At 40.7% G+C, this 15,792-nt stretch overlaps 1 protein-coding gene across 5 annotated transcripts in view; it reads left to right on the plus strand.

The window, feature by feature from the left end:
* Positions 1-1,296: 1,296 nt before the first annotated feature.
* nrg1 (neuregulin 1) overlaps positions 1,297-15,792 on the plus strand; it is a 53,121-nt gene continuing 38,625 nt past the window's right edge. For 4 of the 5 annotated variants that reach the window (XM_042508846.2, XM_088071015.1, XM_088071017.1 and 1 more), the window contains exon 1: positions 1,297-2,745. In XM_042508846.2, the coding sequence (XP_042364780.2) occupies positions 2,064-2,745 (682 nt within the window). In that variant the 5' untranslated portion in view covers positions 1,297-2,063. The remainder of the gene's footprint in view (positions 2,746-15,792) is intronic. The other variant, XM_088071016.1, reaches the window with a different exon arrangement.

Raw genomic sequence — 15,792 nt, forward strand, 5'->3', positions numbered from 1 at the left:
TGGGGGGTTGGGGACTTAATAGTTTTATCGGCAGTCTGGGGGCTCTCTGTTACACTTGCATCCTATTAGAGGAAATGTTAGTTCAGTGAACAATATCCCCAGATTACTTTGTATCATATTTGACAAATTGGATTAAATAATAAAGGCTGAAACATTTTGTTTCTATATTTCAGACTAACTCAGGTGAATTGTTTGTTTTCAGTTCCTGTGTTTTGCTCAACAATATCTGTCTATATGATCATTAATTTTATTTTTTGTGTTGTTTTTAGTGATAGTACAGCTGTATGAAATGTTTAACTGACTATTTAGATACAGTGACAATACTTGTCATTATTTTTTTTCATTGCAATGATTTATCTTTTTGTTATTCTTTTGTTGATTGTTGTTTTTGGTAGTTTTCCTGTTTTCTTGTTTTTTGTTCCTTTCTCTTAGATTTTAAATGATAAATAAATGAATATGTCAATAAATAAATAAATACATTTGTATTGAGAATACATTTGATTGTTTTTTGTGTACGTATTTTTTATATTTATACTGTGTAACATGCCATGCAATTTCCTACCGTTTCATCTCATTTGTATTTTTGCAAAATTTGATGTTTTGGCACTCAATTTTTTTTTTTTCATTTTGTGTCTTACTTCTTGTATTTGAACTGTATTATGTATTTTGTAATGTATTGTATGAATTTCTCCTGTGTCAGAAGAACCCCTGATAACCTGGGCAAACTGACTTGTGTTTTTTCAAAAACACAGGAAGAAGGCAAAGTGCAACTGAAGAAGAAATGACCCTGAAATGGGCAAGAAATTAGTTAAAAGTAGAATAGAAGTACCTGAAAATAAGAACAAAACCCAAACAAACAAAAGATAAAACAAATGGGATAGAAAAACAAACAAAAAAATCAATGTTCTATCATCGTGAATGCCACATAGATAGATAGATAGATAGATAGATAGATAGATAGATATCGATATGTAGATATATAAATGTTGTTAGTGTATTGTCAGTGCCATTGCCTTATTCATTATCATTGTGCTCTGAGTTATTATGTTATTAGACTAATGAATGCAGATACTTGAGAAGAGTCGAACACAATGGCTGACTCCTCTTGGGAAGGATCATATGTCTGCTTCCTTGGCTCCTTCCCCTTGACAAAAAACACACCCTCTAGTATCAGCATAATCAATGGGGAGTGGTGCTGGAGGGGGCGGCTCCAACAGTTTGCCTTTCTGTGATTCGCTGCCATGCACTCTAATTGGATCAAGTAGGAACTTGCTTAGCTGGATGCTTTGTGCTGGGATTGGGAGCAGGCTGCAGAGGGAGCAGGACACAGCAGCAGCAGACAGGAAGAGAGGCAGAGAGGGAGGAGGCCACAGGCTGCCCCGCTCACCACTTGGAGGAAACAGTGAGAGAGGAGGGGTGAGAGAAGAAAAAGGGGAGTATCCCGTCTTCTCTGCCCTTCTGTGCTACTGCAGCCCCCCTCCCTCCCTCTCTCTATCATTCTCTTTCTCTCTCTTTCCCCTTACTCATCTGTTTCTGTGGCTGCGCTGAGAGGAAGGGCACCTGCCGCTCCCTGATGATTCAGCCTTTCAGCTACTTGGAGCTCCACAGACAAGACAGCATGTCCCTCCTGCCACTGCAGTGCCTGGCCGTCCTGTCCTCTGCATCACAGCTGCTGCAGCCGGCCCATCACTTCTATTCTGCCTCCTCTGCCTCAGTGCTCAGGTGAGTGAGCGCTACTGTTCCACCGCTGGTCTCTAACAGAACATGCAGAACATTTAAGGAATCTCTGGCAATCTTTTTTTGTTTTTGCCTGCAGCAAATTTGATGACTCTATTTATAGACTGATGCGTTTCCAGTGAGAAAGCATGAATAAGGAACTCCTTTGCTTCCTGCGCACAAGGCTGTCCCTCCCAGACTGTTAAGGTTTGAGCATTTCCACAGAAATCCCCGCTCTGACTGCAGCCTCATGATGGAAAAGGAGACTGGTGGCAGACAGCCACAGTATGATGCTCTGAGTTAATAGTTGAGGTGTTTACAGACCCCTCATCCAGCAGCTGAATAGGATGACTGAGGGAATGGAGGAGCTCTCTGCAGGGCCGGCTCCCCCTCCCGGATCGGCCTCCCCCACCAGCTCTACTGTTGATACTGGACAAGTCCCCGAGGAGAAACCAGAGGAGACGGAGGCAGCTGCTGAGAGCGGGGAGGATGGCGCAGAGGAAGCTGGTGATGGGGAGCATTTGGGGGCTTTGGGAATTGTGGCCTTGCCAGGGACCTGCTGTGTATGCATAGAGATGGAACGGATTAACAATTGCCTGCACTCTGAGAAAATCTGCATTCTTCCCATCCTGGCCTGTCTGCTGAGCCTAGCCCTGTGCACAGCCGGCCTCAAATGGGTTTTTGTGGATAAAATCTTTGAGTATGAACCACCCACACACTTAGATCCTAAACGCATTGGACAGGACCCTATTATCATATCAGTTACCCCCACGCTGGGACTCACTGTGTCCATTCCTCATTCATCTACGTCTTTTGTCTCCTTGACCACCGCCATAACCCCAGGACGACCTGAGGTTTTAATGGAAGATCAGTCGACACGAGGGCCGTACGTGCCGCAGACTCCACCAGTGACTCTGTCTGATCCCTCTGTTACACTGAGATACAATGCTGAACGGCCCACCGTCCCAAAGCAGACCCCCCGGCCTCAGACAACACAAGAATCAAACGACATCATCGTCCCAACCAAATGTAAGTACCCAACAAACAGCCCAGTCAAAGATTGGCTTCTCTTGTCCCTTTGTCCTCAAACTGGTGTTTAATATTAGGATATATGATGTGATGATGCCTAACCTTGAACTGTGATTTTCATCATTGTACAAAGATCAGTGTTTTTTTTTTTTTTTTTATAAGGATTCAAATCTTTTTTTTTTCCCATTTTGACCCTTTGAGACCTATATCAACCTCACTTTTCCTGTGCCACTTTCACACATATTTAAACCTTTGAACCCCAAACAAATTCTTGTGATTTCTTTCAAAAACATCAGTAAAAAGGCAATGAGCAAATTGATAAGAAATGTTCAAGAAATTAGTAGATTCAGATTTTTTTAAAAAGCAAGGTAAACATTTCTAAATCATAAAAAAGCTTGGGAAAAGCTATATTTATAATGATCAAAATAACAATTTTGAAATTATGTCACAGAAATAGTATAATTTTTAAGCACATTTTTTCCAACTCTTGTTTACCTTTATTTAACTTTTTAGCTAATCTCTTACATATTTTTGGGTCATTTCTTCTTTTGTTTTTCATTCATTTTTCATTTCATCTCCTCATGTTTTTGATAGAAATCAGGTTTCAAACGGTTAGCAGTGTTTTGTAAATGGTGTGTTCTGTCAGCTCTGTCAGGAAGTGTCAGGACTTTGCATGAAAACAGACATGCAGGGACATGCACTGGGTAGTAAAAGAGGCCCATGACTAAGCTACTGAAATATTGCAACACAGAAAGGTGTGCAGGAAACAACAGTTCCTTTCAACCCCACTTTACCCTAACATAAGTTAATGTATAATTTCTAACATTTGCTCCTTCCTCTTAAAGTATTAATGATCCTTAAATTAAACAAAATGAGAGACACACTACAAGAAATGCATGTTGTCATGGTGTTACTTTGAATGTCTTGGGCAGTATATAATATGGAAGATTCCTAAAATGTGTCCAGGCACATTTGTGAAAAAGTGAAAATCAATAAATGATGGGGGACACAAACTGGAACTCCAGGCTGTGGTACAGGGAGACTTCCTGTTTTCTGCCTGTGCTCCATTTCAAGGTCAGAGCCAGCTGAAGGCTAATTGATGCCCCCTCCATCTGTCCGCCGCAGGGAAAAACAACCCACTAATACTGTCTGTCTGCCGGCGGCTCGCCACTATGACGTGTATGCTATAGTCACATCACTGTGTGCCTTATTACACTATATCTAGGTTAGCTAATCTGAGGAAGCATCAATAATATTTTGATTTCTTAATCAGCAGCAAGAATAGACAATGCCTGTAAATAACTACTGTACCTGCACACTGTGGAAATGTTTGATAGCAAGTTACCTGCTAACAAAAGTGCTGAAACATTTGGGCACTCTGGTGATTCAGAGGCAAAGTTTCTACATGCCACTGCAGACCGTCACTCAGTGAGATAGAAGTAGTTGAATTGTGTGCAACTAAAACTGGACTTTTAAAATACATGTAAATATGTTATCCCAATTGAAATTGTACTAAGTCGAATTTCTCGAAGTTGGAATAACACTCTTCGAGATAATGCTCTTGGGGGTTGATTTACTCTTTCATGTATATGTCTCAACTGGACCCAAACTGGCCTAGGCATTCTGCACATGCTCCGTAGTCCCTGCACCAAGCTTTGACGCAGAAGTTAAACAGCATAACTCTGTAGAAGAAAGCCAGAAAAAAACAGAACAGGACGAAGGGATCGACGTGGCTCTGAAAACGGATCCATGTTGTCACAGTTTGGCATGCAACATGTTTGCTGATTGCTAACTTAGAAAGGGGGCATATAGTCACTTACAGAGGAGGCGTCAGACATACTTTGGTCAATAAATAAATTCTCCGCCGGTACTTGTATACTGGGTCAAGGACAGTAGTCCAATTAAATGGCCTAATCGAGATATAACTGTAGCTGCACTTAACTGTTAAACTGACTGACTGTGTGCTGAATTCCTTGCAGCAACCCTTGCACTGTCTTCCAACAAATACAAATGGTTGTGCTTGCTGGTGAGAAGCCAGTGAGGGATCAAAGGCTTCATGCAAGAACATCTTTGTTTTCTTATCCTAGACATCTCTTACTTTCTGCGAGTTTTGCTCGTACGAATGTCGAATGTCAGGTTCACCGAACTCTCCTAACTAAGTAAGGTTTGATTTCAATCAATTTTATCTATTAAGCCCATTATCACAAATCACAATATGCCTTCACAACAAACTACATCCCTCTGTCCTTAGACCCTCACCGCGACGAAGGAAAAACTCCCTTCAAAAAATCCTTTAAAACAGAAAAAATACTAGAAACCACATGAAGAGCAACTGAGGAGGGATAGATGTCGTGTAAAGGTTGAGGGTCTTAGGACTTAAGTAACTAAGGTCTTATACTAAGACCCTGAACCTCCCACATGTTAACCCCGTTGAGAAACCTCTTGCTAGAAGGTGTAGGCCTTCTTTACAAGCCAATAAACTCTGCTGTCAGACAGATTGTGGTATGAGAGGATTCTGCAAAAATGTTTAATGTCCAATGCCAGCAATTTGGAAGGAATTTCTTGCTACCTTATTTGCGCATGACAACCACAATATGCCACAGTAATACACTCACAAAGTAGAGAAGAAGGAGACTGATAAAATATAATCTTCTACATGATCGTAAGATGGGCTACAAGGCGCCTACACCTTTAATTCTCCCTGCGCTCAATACAGGATTCACGGCTTCCTGTGTTAAACACTGGTGCTGGATATAAATTGTGAGCTGCTGAATCATCCAGTTTAAATGCATTTCCTACAAATACTGGTTGAGCAATTCTTATTCAGCTCTTTATAACTAATAAAAGACAAATCTGACTTGCGTATTTGTAAGTGTAATCCTTTGAACTGGTCCTCACAAGAAGACAAAAGGCCTAGACACACCAAATCAGCATCAATTAACTAGCAGCAATGAAGGCAACTGTTGCGTCACCTTACATCGCCTGTGTCAGCCAAAAAGTTGCACATAAACACATTGCAAAGACTACAGCTGGTGGCCAGCCAGCATGTACATTCTGTGCCTGCATGATAGGAAGAAACTCTCCATGCCAGCAAACTGCAGTTGTTTTGTGATTGCCGTTAAAAAAGGCAAACCTTGTTGATAGTTAACCATTTAGGACATTAACAACTCAATCCACCACCTCGTGACTTCAGCTTTTTGTTTACTTTACTTATTACTGTTATTCTTCTCATACACTGAGCTGGAGTACCAATCAGAGTGATTTCATTCACTGATGGACTCCACCATCTGTAATGCCATTTCAACATGCTGAATTGGCAGAAAAAAAGCCGACAAGGGCCAAGGCTGCTGGACACACCACAGCATCCAGAGTGATAGATGCTCACTGACATTGGCTGAAGGCTGACTGTGGGCTTGGTGTGTCAGGGCCTTTAGTGGTCAAATTCCTCGCTCTGACGATTGTGCAACACTCCTTTGTGACACTACAGCAGAGGGGCTGGTGAACAATGGTGTAGTGCAAGTTATATACATGTGTATGGGGTATACCCTCCTCTTTTTCTGCCCATTTACAGTACATCCCCTCATCAGCCAAGAAGCCACTGGAATATAGAGTAGACTACCCACTTGCTTCTCAGTAACCTCCCCGGGTACCTCATAGAAAACTTGCCTTATCAGCTACCCCTATACCACTGCTGGGGACTGTAAGGGCATCAGGTTAGTTTCTGTTGTTAAGCTACTTACCAGGGTTGGGGTCAAAGAAAACAGAGGGAACTCTTCCTGGCCGCCAAGGCGTACTAGAAACAGAGACATTGTCATCAGCTGAGCCACCAACATGTTCTCACTCCAAACTCATTACATGGTGCCGCTCTGTTAGGACCTTCTGCATCTACCTGTGATGTTTTAGTTATTCTTCTGCATCAACTGTTTACACTCTGGGATGTCGTTACAATGATGTCAACAAATGCTGATGGTGGGATGACGTCATGGTGGGATGACGCAGCCCATTACCGTGATGTCACACCATGCAAAAAGCAGCTTGCCCCTTATGTTTACACAATGTGCAGGCTTTCATGATGTTTGGGAATAGGAAACAAAGTCACAGACAGTTAAGTTTAGGCAAAGTAGGCCCATGATAAAGTGTAGATCACTCACAAACATACACACACCCATATAAGAATGAAACTCTGGACTTCCCTATGAAAGTCAGTTGTTTGTGGGACCCATCCACCTCCACCTGCCCTGTAAGCACATTGTCGCTCCTTATATTATGTTGTTACCGGCAACGTTATTACCTGACGCTGTCCTTCAACATTTCATTCGCATGCAACCGGTTTCGTCCAGCATAGTTCTCATGTGACGTCCCACAAGCATGTTGTGTGTGGACATGCCCAGTGCTTTCCACTTGTCCGCTAGCGTACAATGACACGCCACCGGTTCTGTCTGATTGCATTCTCATCTGACACTGTCTAGCTGCTATGGACTGGAGCCACTTGACTGATCACCGTACTGATCCCAAGCTGACTTCCCAGCTGGCCACTATAAGACGTTGATATTTGGTTGAATATAGGTTGTGATATTGAGTTACCAAAATTAAATGTCAGGACATCTTATACCAACATAAATTTTAAGTAGAATACTAATGACAAATGATGTTAATATTTTGTTGGTTTAAGTTTTGTTGTTAAGTAACCAAACTCTCTTTGAATCTTCAAAATACGACATTTCTTTGTAAGGTACAGAGAACAAAACCCAATGCTGGCAAAACATCATAGTGCTGACATCCACATAACATGACATTCTAACATCGGTAGACATTTTAAAAACTGTCAACCTGATTTTCATTCCAAAAAAAATTAACTGACATCTTTCTGATATCATAATGAAGTCAGATGCCACTTGGGATAGTTATTTAACTCAGTAGCTTTAGCTACATTCTAACGTCATACATCTAAATGCTAATCTAAATAACAAAAGCTGCTTAGCTGGTAGAATTTCAGCTGCAAGGGATGAAATAAAAATCAAAATACACTAAATATTAATCTTAATCTCCTCCAGCACTTGACGGTGTTTACAGTTTACAGTGAGCGATCAAAGGTCGATGATTATAGGAACAGTTAGCCATTCATGTATTTTTTACCCTTCACAACTAAAGCAGGGCAAAAAAGTTCTGTGTGAGAGGGTTTGTGTTTTCCAGGATGCCACCAACAAACTACGATCTGTGGGCAAAATCTTAGTAATACAGCAATGCACACTGCATCATACACAATGTTCATACTGTGGAATAGCGTTCATTGCAGTGCTGTTGGATAAGACTGCATTATTTTAGCGAGGTGGCCCCAAACTGGCCACTGAGTGTATATAATAACCTGAAACTCTGACCCACTGACTGAATAACAGGTCGCCAAACTGTTTTGGTCATCCACACTGAACACTGCCACTTAGAGAATTAGGCTACATCCTATGATTGGTAGACTGCAGTGAATGTGCAAACCTAGTTATTTATTATGAGCATGCTGGGCCAATATTATGGGCTTTGTTATTACACATGGATGATTACTATTTAGTATAGGTGAATGTGGGAAGCACTTTTTATTGTGTTTTGCCATTTTAGTCTTACCTGTAGTAATGCATCAATATAAGAAAAAAAAGCTCTTTGGTAACTAAAAGCTAGTCTTGGTCATAAATGTATACATTCCATTTCTGCCAATACCTCCCGCTAAACCCTACACACTGAATGTTTTAGGACAATGGGGTTGCCTTTGGTGCTGCATATATGCTGCATTCTAAACTGTTGAGTATAATTATGTATTGTATAGTAAATCAGTAAATGCAATGATTTGGGACAGAAAATGTATTCTTAGGCCTCAAGTTCCTGCACCCTAAGAGGTGATTGCTGTCTGCCTTTACAAACACATGGCACAGTAGATTTCAATCTTAATCATACTAGCTTTAATTACACATGTAATAAATTACAAACAGCATTTAATGGGTAGTTTAAAGCTGCAGTATTTTTATACCAACATTGGATCAAATGACTAAGTGTTATGTAAAATGTGTTGCTCATAGTGACAAACCCACAGAGAATGACCAACACTGCAGTTCCCCCCAGCTCTGTGAAGCTTTTTAGCCTCTTTTACCTCATTATTCAGATTTATAGCCCCAAAGCATTCAACGTAACTCATCTGGTGATAATATGTTGAAGCTTGTTTCTGCTGCTCTAAGTGGCCATAAAATACATGTAAGTATACTGAAATAAATTTTAGTCAGTCCTTTTATTTCTGGCTTTTCTTGGTAAATCCAACGACCATAACGTACAGGTTTAAAGAAATCCTCAATTTTTGGTGACGGTAAAGCACTTTAAAAAAAAAAAAAGAACATGTACATGAATAATAGAACATTATGCAAATTGGTTATTAGTATTTCTGCAGTATCATTAGGACCTTTTGATGCAATTTGTACACTTTATTTAAATTATAGACACATATCAATTGTTTCTGGAGCAGACTACATCTACACCAATGTGTCAATATGTGAAAATGCTTTTTTAAATTCTCCTTTCATGTTGATTATTCATCCATACTTTGATGCTGTTTTATCACACCTATAAATGTAAAAGTCTAAGACTCCTAAGACATGTTCTGTACTTCATCTGCTGGATGGGCATAAGCTTTGTGCAGAGGATGTAGGAATCTATCCTATTTATAATTCATCAACCCTGGGGCATCCTAATGTACTGTAATGTAAACCTGCAGCTGCAGCTCCACAGTAAGCAGGTGGGATTCTCCTGCCCCTAACACTTTGATGTTGAGGTTGGTGTCCTGATGCAAATTTATGATCAACAAAAGAAAACAAACACAAAAACAAATCATTTGCATACAGACATCTGTGCAAACTCTTAAGAGAAATTCACCACCTTGATTTGATTTCATTGGTTTAGCTCCTCACCATGCTGCAGTGATGAAGAGATGTACTCTAGGGCATATTGGGTGTGGTTTAAGGGGTGACAGAGCACACATCTGATCACACTTTCCCAGCCTACAACACATTTACACCAGATGCTGCAGGAACATGGCAGTATATCACAAATGATTTGAATCATGTAAACATAGGTTTCATAGATTTCAGAGGGGACGCAGGGAGCACAGCCCCCCCTCAATATTTGTGCACTGCATGCACACAAATGTAAACATGTGCATCTCCCCCACCTTTGAAACCAATGTTGACAAAATCATCAGATTGCAGGAAACTGAGTGTTTGATGCTCACTATTTTCTTGCAGAGGAGACCCAAACTCCCTGTTTCATGTCCCTCCATGCATTTCTACAATGGTCTCTTTCACCTGTTAGACAGGGAGGCTCTTCTGTAGTTATAATGCCAGAGCAGAGAAGCTAAAGAGGGACTCCTTTCCTCAGGGAGGCCACACCTGTGGTGTTGTTGACAGTTACCTGCACCACATTTAATATCGTCACTATCTCCTTTGAAACGTGAAAAATAAGGCAATGAGCACCGAAACAAGAAATAACCCAAAATTAGCAAGACATTTAGCTGAGAGAAAGAAAAGAAAATTACCTGAAAATTGAAAAAAAAAACCCAACTACATAACTGCAGAAAATCTAAGCATTTCATTCCACAATACAGAGACCAGTTGAGAGGGTGAGCAATAAAACTTAAACCTAGTGATGCAGGCTGTGCTCAGAGGTGAAACAACACTTCAAACGTTCAAGGAGCAAAGGTCAGTCGAATGCCTGATATAGGCCTGATGATAAGTTGCTTTTGATCATTCTCTAAAACAATGTGTGTGCTGTGACGATGCACTAAAGCCCTTTTCCACTGCACAAACACCAAGTAACACCTGCTAATATCTGGCTTTTTAATGGTAGAGGTTATAATTGGCATTCACACACAGGTGAAATGACTCTGCATTAGTATTTATCAGCTCTGGCTCCTAAGGGCACTGATGGAAACACAACACCCGTGTGAACATGCAAATTTTAGCCCCTGAAGGCAATGTCAAAGAAATACTCTATTTTCCACTTTAAAATAGCAGTTTTGAAGTCCATCTAATAGTAGGCTAACTTCCAACAGAGAGAATGGGGTCTGTCCAACTCCCACAGAGCACCCCGTTCACTTACTTTTAGTAACATGGAACTTGGCCAGCGGGCAGTGGTTCTTTGGAGAGAAGTGCGTATAGCTTTACGGCCCTATGGCACACACCAGCCTTCAGCTAAAAACAGGCCAGTTAGCTCGTCTTGGTAGGTCTCTGTCCTCGTCCGTCCTTACCTTATAAGTTTAGAACCCTACAAACCTATCTCAACGAGGATGTAATAAATGACTCCCTCCAATGCAGTCATTTAGCCACAGCCTATAGACATCATGGTAATAGTTTACTTGAATACATACATATTCCTCATGCAAACAGTTTGCAAACAATGGGCTGTAAGCTTTGCTGTGAGTGTTTTACAACGTTCGTGTTGCACTCAGAGACCTCTAATGGGTGCCCCCCCCTCCACACACACACACACACACACACACACACACACACACACACACACACACACACACACACACACACACACACACACACACACCGAAAACCACATGCTGCAGAGCTGTGCACACAGCTCCTCTCTACTAGAAATTGGAAATGAGTCTATATATAGTCTCCCTGTCCTCCTTCAGCTTTTCTTTAGCCGTTCAAACTTCCCCCAGACTTTGCATTTCTGTGTTGCTTTCCTGTCCATGCCATTCACCACCATAGACTTTCCTGCCTTCCCAGTCACTTCCCACCAAGTCATCATCACAGTTCAGCACACCTGTCCTTCATGCTCACATGAAGCCACACTTGCCCTTTATCACCTCAACTCTGTAAACACAGTATACCTGCTCACAATCACATTTCCTCAGCAGATGGTCAATGTTATCTGTGTTGCTAGGTTCTCACTGTGCTGCAGACATCCTGTCTCCTTCCTGTTTCTGTTACCTGTTCATCTGCCCATGAGACACACTGCTTTTTAATTGATTTGAATGCATTTTCTAATTTACTTATATGTCATGAGAGGACAACCCCCAAATTTTGTTTTTCACCGTTAATAACAGGAGTTCTGCTTTTGATAATGCTCTCCTTTTCCCTCCCTGACCAGTAAGTAATAATCTTACAGCTGGGTGCTCTATAGCCTGACCTTGGGCAATCTCCATGGAGACAACAAACTGTCTGATGAGATTCACATGCACATTGGGTTGAGTGGTTCATCATTTTTGCAACGTTACATGTCAAAGTGATGCTTGAGAAATCCTTATGAGAGGAGAGTAGAAAAGAATAGGACGTGAAAGCTCTGAAGGTGAACTGAGAATGAGGCTGCTGCAGGAGAGGCGGAGCTGAGCACGTACTGCTGAGCTTCTCTCCCTCTAGTGGTAGTTTTCCTCCATTCAGGTGCAGCAGGATGAGGGTGTGTCTTTCACTGGAGTCAACAAGATGCACTCACACTGTCATATATGGAACAAGTGTTTACAAGATGTTGTTCTACACATGTACTACACATGATTAATGGAAATATAAATGAGTCATAATAACTTAGAACAAGCTCCCCTTTAACCCTGAGGGTCAGCTGAAGTAAAATATTTGCCATTTGAACATTTGAGAGATGATAGTTACGCAAAGGTTTTGTCAGTAGGAGCTTTGAACATACCATTTTAAAGGAGCAAAATGCTCGATCCACAGTTTACTGTTAATGGTCCTGTGACTGAATTTTGCCTTTTTCTGAGTTATTGTCCTTTTCCCTGTAAGTCTGTAAGTATGTTTTACCTCCCTGGTGTTTCATTCAGTTGTGAGGTGCTGTAAGTCCACTGTGTTAACACACGGTCCTCTTACAGTCCCATGTACGAAGCGGCAGTGTATGAACAACACAAAGTTGGGTCAAAATTGCTGAACCTGCCTTCAAGCGAAATTTAACACAGACATTTTAGTTTCTTACAAAATTAACCTTATTAAAAAAATCTTAAATCTAGCGCCAACATATTCCTGTGGATGCCAAATTGTGTATTTTTCATATTCCTCCTGAACAGTTTCAAGTAAACGGAAGGAAAAGAAAATTGTTAAACTTTTGTCTGTTGCAAGCCAAACGTGTTATTTCTTTACAATGGAAGGACATACATGGACCTACTTCTAATCAATGGATCAAAGAAATGTCCTAAAACTTGGCACTGGAAAAACTGACCTATCTGGCTAAAGGAAAGATTGAAGACTTTTACAAGATCTGGACATCCTTTCTGCAATTCATTACGGACCTATCTGTGTAAGAAATTAAGTTGCAACTGTTAGAAGTATGCATATATTGTTGCACTGAGAGTATGACGCTGTTGGATGGGTGGGGAGGGTAGGGGTGGGGGGTGGGGGCATAGGGATTGTTGTAAGGGTTAAAGTGTTATGTTATAATAACAAAAAACAATAAAAAATGTTTGGGAAAAAAAATAAATAAATCTAGCGCCAACATCAGGTTAAGGGTTTTTTGAGTACTTTTTTCTTGTTTTTTTTCCCACTGTGATTTCAGCAGAGAAAAACTCACATTTTGAATTCTGGCAAAACACAGAACTGTTGTTTTTACCCCCTTTTAATAATAATGCATTTTATTTCATAGTGGCAGGAAGAAAAATCGTCTAAACAAATGTCAGAATCTATTTTGAAATTAATTTCATTGAGTTTTTGTTGGTATCCTTAATAACATTGTAGGTACTTTTCTAAGTGCTATAATGTAGGAAACTAGACATGTCTGAGTTTCTTGAAGACATTTCCCCTCTCATCTAAAAGGTTTCTTTATTTTGAACTAAAGAAGCCTCTCAGATGAGAGGTGAAACATCTTCAAAAAATTCAGGCAAGTCCAATTCTCTACCACATAGCGCTTAGAATTACCATGACCTTCACTAACATCGTTGGTACTTCTAGTTTTTTCTTTTTTTCCCACAATAAAGGCTTGTGACTGCCTTTCCATTAAAGTGTGTTATCATAAGTGTGTGACCCTTCAGCGTGGGGACAGAGTTCTTGTCCGTAACCTCAGTGATAGAGGGGAGCATGGTAAGCTTCGACCGTATTGGGAAACACCATCTACATCATGAAAGAGCAGGTTAGTAACAACCCTGTCTACAAAGTCAGTCTGGAAACAGGAGGTTGAACCTTTCGCACCCTGCACTGAAACCTGCTGTTACAGGTGAAAGACTTACCAGTAGAACCGTCCCAGACTTCAGTTGCTAACACTCCAAAGTCACACAAGAGGGCCGAGAAGTTCTCAGAGCCCTTGCAGACCACAGGAACATCACAGAGCTCTGATGCAAGTGACTCTGAAGAAGAGCACAGTATGCCTCGATACTGGCTACACGCACCTGCACTGGACTCACATGGTGAGGGTAATCTTCCAAAACAAAGAATGACTTGCAAGTTATGAAACAAACCTGGACAGAGTGAGACTCACCTCAGAGAGACAGTCTGAGCCGGAACAGGGAATAAAAAATGTTCTAGAAGTAGAACCGGGAATACCCATTGAGAATGAACTTAACATGGACCAATCACAGCCTGACGATGATGAGGAGATACCTCAGGCGGCTGACCAGGTGAAGGATGCCCCGAACCTCATCCTGAGCACTAAGTCCCTCGGAGGCAATTCGCCAGAGATAGGTGGCCTGACTATGTGTTCACTTATCCATCCCTTGGCCAACCAGTTTACCAGCTCCGTCCCACTGTGAATGCAGTCAAGGTCCAGCCAATACATTATACTCACCTGTGCTACCCCTATCCCCATCCCCAGACCTTTTAGTCCCAAACCTTCACCCCATACCCATACCCCTCCCTACCTGTCACATGCCCAATTCATTGTTTCTGAATGACTTAAAGAAAAACAATTACATGCATATCCAACAAACATTTCAGTGCTATTTTGATGATGGATAAAGTACACAGACACTTAATTCCTATTTTGTGCCTAAAATAGACGCGTGATCCCTGAATATGCTTTTTATTTTGTAATAGTTTGTCTCAGCAACTTTCACCTGTTTTTGAATGATATTTGACCAGTTAGAGAGTTGTATAACTGTGTACTTTGTTCTCCACTTACATTTTGGTAGAAATTAAAGAAAAATGGATTGACAGTATTTAAATTGTCTAATAATGTTCACATTTTTTTGGAGTTAACATGATGATGTTTTGCAGATGGGTTAGGGTTCTAGGTTGTGTATTCTCTATACCTCCCGACTGAATAACATTCTTCTGCGTCAACATGAAGTTGACTTGAAATGTTTGGAAGATGTTGGATTTTGCTTAGTTAGGAAAACAAATGAAAACCAACAAACCATCAACATCATCTGTCATCAGTATTTTGTGTCAAATTTATGCTGGCATTAGACACTGAATTTTGGTCACCTGTTGTCACAACCTAAATTCAACCAAATAAATGTGTGATGACGTTCCTGTGAAAAGGGAAGACCGTGTCAGTGTGCATGAATAAGATAATGATTAGCACAAAGGATTGCTGTAGTGCCACTCTGGAGTGTATGCTGTGGATTTATGTTTTTCTAGCCTTTTGTGGACGGCTGATGTGGTCTGCTGTTGAAGGGGCATGGTTTCAGTTTTTGGTTGCTAAGAGTGCATTCTCATAAATTCATAAATTGATAAATGAATAGATAAATGAAAACGGTTGTTTTGAACTCTAGTCGAATTTGCAACTGAGCTTTAATTCTTGAATGCTCAAAAGATTTATAGAATTTAAGATCCAACATTTTAACAATTTTATTAAACAGTCTACACATAGTCAGTGTCTTTTCTTTTCTTTCCTTTTCTTTTTTACACTTTACAATGCACTTATTTCACAAAATAAGTTCACAAAATGTTTACACACAAGGCAGTATTTGACTGATTATTTTGTCTCTATTTTTCACCTTCACTGGTATGACTACCGTGATTCCAGTAATTCATGCAGGGCAGATTTCTGTTGCTGCAGTGCATCATGGTTTGTCCTTGACAACACTTGACAGAAACACCATCCGCTGCAGTGGGCTGATTGCTC

Source organism: Plectropomus leopardus, chromosome 20 (assembly GCF_026936395.1).
Source record: "Plectropomus leopardus strain MGB_pleo_1.0 chromosome 20, ASM2693639v1, whole genome shotgun sequence".
NCBI lineage: Eukaryota > Metazoa > Chordata > Actinopteri > Perciformes > Serranidae > Plectropomus > Plectropomus leopardus.